The 12,302-nt window shown below is 35.4% G+C and overlaps 1 protein-coding gene across 1 annotated transcript; it reads left to right on the top strand.

Annotated features, from left to right (window-relative positions):
- Window positions 1–6: 6 nt before the first annotated feature.
- Window positions 7–11,372, top strand: LOC107897004 (vacuolar protein sorting-associated protein 13b). Its single transcript, XM_041081779.1, has 21 exons — window positions 7–47; window positions 2,272–2,691; window positions 2,762–3,039; window positions 3,522–3,607; window positions 3,692–3,766; window positions 3,894–4,152; window positions 4,247–4,654; window positions 4,764–4,860; window positions 6,524–6,840; window positions 7,332–7,448; window positions 7,557–7,724; window positions 7,919–8,047; window positions 8,126–8,215; window positions 8,359–8,465; window positions 8,540–8,688; window positions 9,105–9,187; window positions 9,276–9,371; window positions 9,482–9,604; window positions 9,923–10,006; window positions 10,281–10,424; window positions 10,836–11,372. Exons 1-21 carry the CDS (start codon window positions 32–34, stop codon window positions 11,160–11,162), a joined length of 3,573 nt encoding a protein of 1,190 aa, XP_040937713.1. The 5' UTR covers window positions 7–31; the 3' UTR covers window positions 11,163–11,372.
- The last annotated feature ends 930 nt before the right edge of the window (window positions 11,373–12,302 follow it).

The following is a 12,302-nucleotide window of genomic DNA, read 5'->3' as shown; positions in this document are numbered from 1 at the left end:
ACATTTGTCTGGAGGATTTAGGAAAGCATTGATGTCGTTAAATGTTGGTATGTGTTGCTAATGTTGCTGTTTAAAATCTACCTTTTTACTATCCTTTATTTTTCCTTTGCTTGGTGTGATTGAACATCCTCATCTTTTCTATCAGTATCCTTGTTAGGCTCTTACAATATGTATTATGACCTTGGAGGGGTTGGGCTTTGGTTGGTCATGTGTCTACCAAAGTTGTTCAAGAACAGATGTCCTTTTTCTTGCACATGCATTTGGGGTTATGTGTCATCAGTTTGGTTGAAGCTTTGAATGAATTAAACATAATTATTTGGACATAGTTTTAAACTAGTAAATGTCTAATCTGTGTTGCATTCTAATGCCATGCTGCCCCTTCCCTGGCCTTAAGTTAATTTATTCTCTCCATTTGACTAGCCCTTCAGTTTTAACTATTCTGACACATAAGGGATTTCTTTTGGGATATCACCTTGTTGTCTAGGTGTTCTTAGGTGCACCTAGACCTTGCACCTTAGCTCAAGAGCAAAAGCGCATCAAATCCTTTTGGGTTAGGCACATTTGATTTGGTGCACACTTGCTGGGCATAGGCATGCTTTTTTGTAAGGTGATAGGCACTAAAAGAACCTGCTTGATTGATGTTCTCTTTGTTTCTGTTGAGAAAGAGAAACTTTCGGAGAAAAAATATTTATTCTTTTCCATGCCTTGAATTCCACACTCCCCTTAAGCTGGGCTAGAATATCTATCATGTCTAGGTTCGACTTCAAGTTCTTGAAATGTTTTGAGGTAATGCCTTTGTAAGAATGTGCAGTCTGCTGACATGTGTATGTGTAGACTAGCCTAAGAAGTCCTTCCTCTGTCTTCTCCTTGATGAAGTGGCAATCAATCTCCATGAATTTAGTTTGATCATGTTGAATGGGACTTTTCGCAATGCTTATAAACTGCTTTGTTATCACAAAAATGTTTCATGGAATTTCTTGGAGAGATCTTTAATTCTTTCAACATCCTTTCTAATTAGATTCCCTCACAAATGCAATGTGACATTGCTCTAATTTCATCTTCTGCACTACTTCTGGCTACAATACACTGCTTCTTTCTTTGCCATGTAGTCAGTTTCCCTCGTAAATTAGATAAATTAGACCACTTTTAATAGAGTATTTTCATAATTATATATCTTAAGCTTATTATAAATGCACAGGCACATGCACATACACATACACATACACATACACATAGACACATAAAAAGATCTAGTTGTCTGTATTATAGATATTTTGAACTATATGTCAGGATAGCTAGCCTTCAGATCAAATTCAAAACTGTGACTTACTGAATTTGCCTTATCAATTGGGGAAAAAAAAGAGGGGGGGGGTGCTCAACCAGAATAAACTTATGACTGTAAAACACTAGTTGGAGTTGTCTGTGGCATTGCTCTAATTTCATCTTCTGCACTTCTTCTGGCTACAATAGACTGCTTTCTTTTCCATGTAGTCAGCTTCCCTCATAAATTAGATAAATTAGATCACTTTTTAGAGAGTATTTTCATAATTATATATCTTAAGCTTATTATAAACCCACATGCACATGCACATACACATACACATAGACACATTAAAAGATGTAGTTGTCTGTATTCTAGATGTTTTGAATTATATGTCAGTGTAGCTAGCCTTCAGATCAAACTCAAAACTGTGACTTACTGAATTTGCCTTATCAATTGGGGAAAAAAAGGGGGGGGGGGGGCGGTGCTGAGCCAGAATAAACTTATGACTGCAAAACACTAACTGGAGTTGTATGTATTCTAGATTTCATGTTTTCCTCTGATTAAGTTAATTTTTATGCAGATGACAGTGTCATTAGCGAAGATCTTTTGTTTTCCTCTGAAATTGCCTTATTAATTGGGGGAAGAAGGGGAAGGGAGGGAGGGAGGGTGCTCAACCAGAAAAAAACTTATGACTGTAGAACTCTAAATGGAGTTGTCTTTATTCTATATTTTCTGTTTCCTCCTGATTACGTTAACTTTTATGTAGATGACGTCATTAGCGGAGAATTTTTAATTTTTTCTCTACCTATTGCCATTGTTTATTTGCTAAGTATAGTGAAGACAATATTTTGAGTGCTTTGGGACAAAGGAGGGAAGAAAGAGAAAAAAGTTTTTTTTTTTTTGGCTGGGGGAGGTGAGGAGTGAAGGAATACTCTGCTTTTTCCATGTGATTCTCTGAAATCATTTCAAAATCTTATGAGCTTTATGTGGTTGGTGACAACATGCAGGTAACTTCTTATTTTCTTTTAGACCTGAAATGTCAAATGACTTGATACAATCTGATACTTCACTTTCAGTCGAGTGGTCAGATGAGATTAAAGGTGGAAAGGCAATTCGCCTTTCTGGAATTTTTGATAAATTAAGCTATGAAGTACGAAAGGCTTTATCTGTTGGATCAGTGAAATGTTCCTTTAGCACGGCCTACTGTACAGTCAAATCTGCAGCTGGACATGTTTCTAACATGCACTTTTTAATTCAAAGCATTGGAAGAGAAGTTCCTATCATGAAACCTGATAAGTCCAAGGATGGGCTTGAAAATAGAAATGCACCAATTTCACTACAAGAGCAGAAAGAAATTTGTATTCTCCCCACTGTGCGAGTTTCCAATCTTCTGCACTCAGAAATACACGTGCTTTTGACTGAGACAAGTATGACCTGCGAGTTTTTTGAACAATAATGTATGTTATTTTTACTCTTTTAACTTCCATCTTGTTGCAGATTCATGTACCCCTACTGGCCATGACAACATTGGGAAGGAGGCAACTCTACCTTGCAGATCAACTGTTGATTTTTATGCTAATCCTGCTATAATGTACTTTTTGGTTTCATTAACTGCTTTTAGTTCAACATCTAAACCAGTAAATAGTGGAGAATGGGTCAAGAAATTACTGAAGCATAAGACTGGTGTTCGTTGCTTGGACATTGACCTGGATTTCTGTGGTGGAAAATACTTTGCATCCTTAAGATTATCCCGTGGATACAAAGGCATATTAGAGGTTGTTTGCAAATGTGATATATTCTAAATTTTTCTTGATGATATATTTTCTGAGGTGCACACGTATAATGAGTTTTCATTTTTTCCTTTTTTTTTTTTAATCATGTTTAGTTTTGTTTGCTGTAGAAGTTCTATTAAGTGTTATCCCACATCTGCTAGATATTAGGTTTCCTATGGTCTTATATTAAAGCTGGGTACCTCCACTTATTATCAATTGGTTTTAGGTTGGATGCTTAACATGTATGAGAACCAAGGTTTTGTTATGTTGTTTTTCAAACCTGACCCCTGGTAAGGTTGGCCACATGTAGGCCCTGTGAGCTACACGTGAGGGGAGTGTTAAGTGGTGTAATCTCACATCTGTTAGATATTAGGTTCCCTGTGGTTTTAATGTTGGGCCCCTCCTCTTATTACCGATTGATTTTTGGATGGATGCTTAACAAGTTCCAGAGCATGTGTATTAGCTGAACTATTTGTCTGTTACAGGCTACTGTTTATACACCATATATCCTGAAGAATGATACCGATTTCTCTATGTTCTTCTTTGCTTCTGGTCAGAAGCCTCCGTTTAGGTAGTTTCTATCTCTGTAAATTCTTAAAGTGCTGGGTTATGCTTTCTTATATACTTCATGGCCGTAATTCATGAACATCTGCAGAAATGAAATGGAGGGCATTCGTCCTGAATTAGGTTTATTTTTACCCCCAAAGTCAACAGGGTCATGGTTTTTGCGGTAAGCCAAATTTTTTGGAACTGTTATATTAGCATTTAAAGTTCGTTATCTACCTTTATGATCAGAGCGTATTTGATATTTTGGTTTCTTCATTGATTATAACTTTTTTGTGCACTCCTGTCGCCAGATCCTGTAAGATGCATCTCAGGTTATTCGAAAATCCTGCATCTGAACCACAAATTGATTTGGATACTCTATCAGGCCCTACAGAAGTAAGTCTGGAGATAGCGGAAAGATCTGGAGTGAAATATATTGCAAAGTTTGGGGTATCTATTGCGCCTTCCTTGAATAGTGTTGTTCCTTCACAAACAATAACAATTGCTCCAAGGCACGTTGTGCTGAATGAGTCAGAGGAAAATATTACTGTTCGTCAGTGTAATTTGGAGGTCTGTACCCACCAATGTAGGATGCAGTTTTCTTTTATGCATTTCAAGTTCTTACTTTCTTTGTTCTTCCCCTTTTCGGTGTTTGGATGTGAAGGTTGACACAGCTGGCATGATTTCCATCAACAGTAGACAGAGTGCAGCACTATTGCTGCAGAAAGAAATTGGCAAGAGGACGGAATACAGTTTATTTGAGAATATCATCAAAAAGCATAGAAATGATTTTGATAGTTCTTTAATATATATTCAGTTTCGGTTGAATGAGTCTCAGTTGGACTGGTCAGGACCATTATGCATCACTTCATTAGGACGTTTTTTCCTAAAATTTAGAAAGCATTCTAGTCAGTTGACAGCAGAGGACAAAAAGATTGCAGAATTTGCAGAAGTTCATGTAGTCGAAGAAGGTTCTACAATTGTAGTGCGCTTCCAAAAACCACCAAGCAGCAAGCTACCATATCGGATTGAGAATTATCTGCATGGTGCATCCCTCACTTACTATCAGAAGGTTGTGCTTTGAGTCCATGTTACTTATTCTGTCTAATTAATTGATGCTCAATTAAGGCAATCCATATGTATTAATTTGTTACTGATAATTATTATTGGAAATTTCCCAGAATTCATCAGAGTCAGAGTTTCTTGGATCTGAATGCTTTGTTGATTATACCTGGGATGATGTTACACTTCCTCGTAAACTGATTGTTATACTAAATGGTAATTACTTGCCCCTCATTATTCCAAACTTGCATGTATTTTTATAGTAATTATGATGTAATCAACATAACTAACATTTGAACTTTGGAGAATGGCACAGTCAAACTCCTTATGCAACATGTTTGGATCTATCATTTGTGCTGTTTCTTCTTACACGTTTGAGTTTTATAATTTCCTAGAATGTGGAGTATTCACAATGGGTGCACACATATCCTTTTCTATTAACTTCTGCTCTCTCTTTATTTGAGTGAATATGCCAGGCAATATCTTTTATTTACTTTAAGTTTGGTCTTCGGGTTCTCATCAAGATGGTTGCAAAACTGTATGCCACTTGATCTAGCCAGCTTAAAGTTAGAAGGTAGAGCAACTCAAAATCAGTGGAAAACACCACTTGAACGATGCATTGAATGTGACGGTTGCTTTGTTAATCTGATTAGACATTTGAATTTCTGACAATGTATTATATGATTTATAAACCAAACACTTTGATAAAAGTTTCCTGGAATGCATAAGTATATTTCACTGAGATCAGCAGTTTCTTGAAAGTGAGAGAAACTTTATTTCAACAGATGTGTGAATTAATGTTAACTTCCATCTTAAGCTGTTTCATTGCACCGTTCCCACCTTTAACCAAATGAATCCTCTAACTGCACTAGGGCCCTGTGGATTTTTTTATGAACTCTCCCCTAAAACTTTAAGTAGGAAGATGCAGGAAAAATGACCTGTAACTGATTTCTACTGACATTTCACGACGATTGGCAATCCTCAATTAGTTTTTGGAGATTTCCATGGAGATAGGCCCGTAATGGTTTCCTGGTTTCTGTTAACCATCATCCAGTTTTAGCAGGACTGTTAGAGAAAAAGGAGTATGGGTATTATACTTTGCATTTGATATGAACTAATCTTGCTAGTTGCCTTTTCACCATTAGGGCTTTCTTGGCTGCTTTTCGGAAGAGAGATGTAGGTTCTTTTTTATATATATTAGCATAAAATGCCTTGGTAAATCAGTTTCTACTTTCGTGGAAAACAATTAAACCAGCTGAATGCAAATGCCTTGTTCATATCATTAACATACATTTTAAGGTCGCTGCTACAGCTAGTATTGATAAGTTTCTGTAGGTTTATTCTTTATTGTGTAATTGCTTTGCAATGTGTTTGCTGGAATTTGATTTTCATAATAGAACAAGTAAAAGGGATTCATAAAGAACTTGTACGTCCAAGTATATTGATTTTTTCTTGCATTTTATAATTGAGAATTCTATTTTGGATCTCACTCTGTTGTGAGCCTTAAGTTTGTTCTGATAATGAGTTCATTTGACTTCAGTGAGCATAATTTTTGATGTGTCAAACTTAAGATAGTGTTTGAATTATATATTTTCTCATCTGTCTTTAGTTGGAATAGAAGTGTTCATGTACCATAGAAAATTTAGGTGGAGGATTAGACAGGGATGCTGCTAGAAAATATATTCTTCTACGGTTTTCTGTAGAATTCTACTATGCTTTTACTGTTACACTAATATACAATTAGATCAATAAGCAGATACTTAGACAAAGCATATTTAGTCGTTAAGGGCTGTTACATGAATATACACATTAGTGGTCCATAGCTAAAATGTTGAGAAAAATGCTTATGAAATTATGGCTATGCTGATTTTCCTTGTAGATATGAATCTGCCGCGAGAAATCAACTTAGACAAAGTGCGGACATGGAAGCCCTTTTATAAACTTACACAAGAAAGGTTAGCATCTCATATACTTTTTGACAAAAAATCCAAGGGTAAGAGAAGTAGATTTGGTGAGCATCAGGGCATGAATGCGGTAAGGGTGGGATATGAAGTATATGCAGATGGTCCCACACGCGTTTTGCGGATTTGTGAGTTTTCAGATAGTCATAAGCAAGACAAAACTTTTCACTCATGTGCTAAGATTCGGATGAGAGTTTCCCAGTTCGCTATCCAATTGCTTGAGAAGGCAAAAGAGGTCTCTCCTCCCTCTCTCTTTGTGTGATAATTTCATTCCTTCATAGTCTGAACTCAGAAAACTAGCAAAGGGCAATATCACTCTGGTTTGCAGGTGCCATGTTTATCTGCTTAGATCTAATTGTGCCAAACTAGACAATTCTCTTCCGGGCCTTAATGACTGAATATTCTTCTACTTTGGTCTTAGGTGCTCAATCATGAAGCCTTGTTGACTTGTGAACTAACTACTTAAGGCATAAAAACTGTGTTACACTTAAAAGGGACTTTTGGAAACACATATAGAATAGACCTTGGATTGACTAAATTGCTAAAAGATTTCGATTTTGCTAAAGTGAAAATCCCAAAAAGTAAAATTGGACAGCATGAAAAGTAGAAATCAGACTTTGATTATTTGATTGCATTTTATATTTATCATAGGTTTGGTAAAGTGCATCGTGATGATATTGGTCTGTTCAACTAATTGTCTTTGTTTGATGTTATAATATTGTCAAGGATTTAAACCAGAGTGGAACACTTTGTTATACACCATTTGCTGTTGCAAGGCTTCATAACATTAGTCTGGATTCTTTGTTCACGGACCAACAGAAATATAACCAGATTGCTGTACAGGTAAACTATTTCCATGTGTTTGATACCTTAAAATGTGGTAAGAGTTTAAATTAATATACTTTTAGTGTTGTGAGTACTAATAGCTCCTTGATTTAACCATCATTCTAGTCATTGACGGTTGATGTCAAGTGGATGGGAGCTCCTGTTGCATCAATGCTACGTAGACATCGGTTAGATGACAGTGACGCAAATGATAGCATACTCAAAATCATATTTGTCCTACTTTCAGCAGGCTCTGATGTTAAACAAGTTAAATATTCATCTGTTATTCTGCAGGTATATTGAGGCAGTCTGTATCTATCTTTCTGGGATCTATCCTGAACCATTGTAGCATTTGTTCCTTTTGTTTCTGTTTTCTTTTAGAAACTATGGGTGTTGAGAACTGTGAAAAATAGCTTAAATTTGAAGGTACTATTTACTTTCCTGAACAGAGTACAGCAGCTCAAAGTTTGTTGCTTTTTCTTATGCAGCCAATTGATTTGAATATTGATGAGGATACTTTGATGAAAATCGTCTCATTTTGGAGAACATCTCTGAGTGACTCAAATTCTCCGAGTCAGCAGTTTTATTTTGACAATTTTGAGATCCACCCAATAAAGGTACTATTTTTTTGCTTTATTTCTTCTTGATGACTGTCTTAACCGCCACATTAGTTTTAATATATCTTCTACCTACAGATTATTGCAACTTTTGTTCCTGGGGAATCCTATTCTAGTTATAATTCAGCCCAGGAAGCTCTGAGAACATTGCTACATAGTGTGGTAAAGGTGAGAGTTGTGTTCTGTGCTCTCTCTTAATATATGCTTGCTTGATTTTAGTTGTTCTTATATAGTGAAACATGCGTTCTTTGGTGTCATCTTGAGTAGGGTCATTTTCCTTTTTCTTATAAACTTTTCTTTTGCTTCTATAGGTTCCTCCTATAAAAAAGGTGGCGGTGGAGCTAAATGGTGTCTCAGTTACTCATGCTCTAGTAACAATTCGTGAATTGTTAATAAGATGTGCACAACATTATTCATGGTAAGGTCTTCATTTATGTTTTGCTTGTTTTGCAACTATGGTATCCTCACTTTCAGAATGATATAATTAACCAGGTATGCCATGAGGTCCATTTCTATTGCTAAAGGTAGCCAACTACTGCCCCCAGCTTTTGCATCGATATTTGATGACTTAGCTTCGTCTTCCCTCGATATCTTTTTTGATCCTTCTCAAGGCTTGATGAATCTTCCTGGTTTCAAATGGGGTATGGTTTCTATATGGTTTTTTCACTCAAGTCTTCCTTTCCTGTATGGGTTTACCTTGGAATTAATATTGGCATCTATGATATTTGTTTTACCTATTCTGCATGCATGATTTGTTTGGGCATATATGAGAGCGTCATCATCACTAGATTTTAGGTGCATATGCTACATTAATGAAACTGGAGTTGGGAGTTCCCTTTTTTTTATTTTTTTATTTTGCATTATAAGAGTTATGAGAAATATAAAAGATTCATTGTTTACTTCTGGGACTTTACTTTTCAAGGCACTGATTATGTGTGGACTGCATATTCTGTGATTAAGTTCAGGTTCTAGTTTCAGATATATTTATTTTATCATAATTGATTATGGCTGTTTGTAAGTTGAGATATTTTATTTCTGCTTTGTTCATTTTGCACAGGTACCTTCAAATTCATCAGTAGATGTATTGATGGTAAAGGTTTCTCGGGAACAAAACGCTACTTTGGTGATCTGGGTAAAACAGTAAGTTCTATGAACCTTCAATAAGGAATGTGATTTTCTTTCTACTTTCTTTGCACTTACCTATGTTATTTCTGTGCCAACTCTGCAGCTAAAAACAGCAGGCTCTAATGTAATTTTTGCTGCTGTTACCGAAATATCTGACTCTGTTTTGAAGGGGGCAGAAGCAAGTGGTTTCAATGGGATGGTACCAGTCAATGTGTCATTTTGCATAAATTTGCATAAGTTTTCTAGCTTATTTTCTAAGTATTACCATGGATAACTGTTGAAAGTGACAGTCGACTGTTTATTCTAAAGGTGAGTGGATTTCACCAAGGAATATTAAAATTGGCTATGGAGCCTTCGGTCCTGGGTACAGCCTTGATGGGGAGTGGGCCAGACAGAAAAATCAAGCTTGATAGGAGTCCTGGGGTTGATGAGGTAACAATCTCAGTTTTTTGTACTCTTATCATATTGTTCTGTTCAAGTCTCCTTTTACAGTAATGAAAGCAGTATTGACCAATAATGCTGAGGATATAGATACCTAGTTGTGTCAGATACACCTGAAAAACACACTTGAAAACTAGTGTTTTATTACATGTGATATTTAGCAGCATCTTTATGTGATTACTTCTGTAGGAATTCAGATTGTTATTGCTTTGCCTCACTGCTCAATGGATGCTGATTTTTTCTGGAGTTATTAATGTATTTGTTTTACTTTTGCTTTAATGGTCACTGATGAGGTTTCAACTTCTGCAGTTGTACATTGAAGGATACCTACAAGCTATGTTAGACTCAATGTACAGGCAAGAATATCTTCGAGTGAGAGTAATTGATGACCAGGTAACTGATTAAAGTGAGAAAATAGAAATATCAGTACTGCAACAAAATTTATTTATTTATTTGAGATTTAGATAGCAGCGAAAGGGGACATCTAATTTATGTGGGTCTTTCATAATTATATTATCACTTCTAACAAAGTGTTCATCCAAGTACCTTGCTTTTGAGGACAAATTTTGGCTTCCCAATCCACCTTCATTTTCAGAATCTTGCTTTGCCTTACCTACTTGACGGATGAGTTTCAAACATGCTCTTATTTGATTTATTCTATATTTAGGTTTTCCTCAAGAATCTACCTCCTAACAGTTCCCTCATAAATGAGATCATGGATAGTGTGAAGGGGTTTCTTATAAGCAAAGCATTATTGAAAGGAGATCCTTCAACAGCTTCCCACCCTTTTCGCAATGTTCAAGGAGAAAGTGTAAGTTTATCCATCAATTTAATCTGCCACTTTATTAAATTTTTGTGCTTTGGAGGGTTCTTGAACAATCCAAGTTGCCATTTCTGATCCTTTCCACTACGTTTTCTAGTATCCAGTAAGTGCAAGATTGATTTGTATAATGATAACATATGTGTTTGTGTTTTCCCATTTATATTGGTCTCTGTCTCTCTCTGCTTTGTTTTTTTAAGTGGGCCTTTTTGATTTCTGCATCTCTTTGGAAACTGGAAATACAGTATAGAGATCTCTGAGAGGGAAAAAAGGATACCGAGAAAGGGGAACATGCATGTGTGCATTCTGTAATTGTAAATGGACTGTGCTGAACACTGATGTTTATTGCCACACTAGTTAGAGTCTCACATTCTATTAATGGAGGATAATTTGTTACTCCAGGAATGGAGAATAGGACCAACCATCATAACATTGTGTGAGCACCTGTTTGTAAGTTTTGCAATCCGTAAATTAAGAAGTCAAGCAGATAAATATATCGCAATCATCAAATCGAAGAAAGAAGCAGAGAAAGATGAAGCGAAAGAGATTGTCCCTGCAGACACGGGAGAAGTGCAGAAGGTAAGGTTCATATGGAAATGGGGAATAGCCAAATTTGTGCTTTCAGGAATACTGGCATATATTGATGGAAGATTGTGTCGAAGTATCCCTAACCCTGTAGCTCGCCGAATTGTGAGTGGCTTTCTGTTGAGTTTTCTTGACCAAAGTTAATGATAGATGAACCAACCCCTTAGCTAGGCTGATTGTAAATAGCTGTAGTATTTTTAAAACCATTTATTATATTCCTATATTGTAATGTTGCCCTAGGAAGATCATGACATCAGTCAACCTATGAAAATATAACTCCACTAATGTTCCACAGCGCAACACACTATGTTCTAGTGCAAATGTATATTAATTAATTTATTTATTCATTACTTACCTTAGGAAGTTTTTGTCTGTGTTATTGATTAATTCAATAATGTTATCATTTCTCTAGTTGTTAAAAGATCCGTTTTACCCAGCTTCGAATTGCTCCTGCTCTCAATTTTTTGTTATCTGACGCAACTTTTTTTATTAATAATTTCATTTAATAGAAAACTAATTATAAATTAGTATATCTATACTATTTTTTAAGTTGTATCATTAACTTGGTGTCATAAGTTAATTCGATATCAACTTAGTCAATGAAATTATTAAAATGTTTTAAATAAATTATATTACTATGTAGAGGTGTTAATGGGTTGGCCCAACCAAGATATTAGGCCTAGTCCAAAAAAATAGGCTTAAAATTTGTCAAAGTTTAGCCTAAATAAAAATGTTAAAATCTAAGCTCGGCCTAACTTGCCCATATTAAACCTTTTTATATAATTTATAAATATATATAATACATCAAAAATATTAAAAACATTAAAATAAATATTTCTCAACAAATTGAAAATAAATTACTACAATAGATGCAACTTAATAAGCAAATGCTTTTAAAATAATAACAAAATTAATAATAAAACAAGTGTTATACAATATTCAAACAGTAACAATAAAATAATAACAAAATAGGGAGAGAGTAACAAGAAAATAGCATTAAAATAGAAATAAAATAGATTTTTTTTGTCTTTTCGTGAATTCGGGTTGGGTCGGGCTTAGGTAAAAAATGCCTTACTCAAGGCTTAGATCGTTTTTTTAAACGGGCTTTATTTTTTTACCCAACTAATTTTTCGGGCGTATCTTTTTACCCAAATCCTTCCACTTTTTGGACGGGCCTTCGGGTTAAGTCGGGTGCCCGACCCATGAACAAGTCTATTATTATGAGGGTGTTTTATTTTTTTTCTTATTTTATAAATAAACAAAGAAGGCATAATTACTTCTGTG

This window comes from Gossypium hirsutum, chromosome A11, assembly GCF_007990345.1.
Source record: "Gossypium hirsutum isolate 1008001.06 chromosome A11, Gossypium_hirsutum_v2.1, whole genome shotgun sequence".
NCBI classification, from domain to species: Eukaryota; Viridiplantae; Streptophyta; class Magnoliopsida; order Malvales; family Malvaceae; genus Gossypium; species Gossypium hirsutum.
Note: the sequence above shows the minus strand (reverse complement) of the source record. Positions and strands in the feature narration are given on the sequence as shown.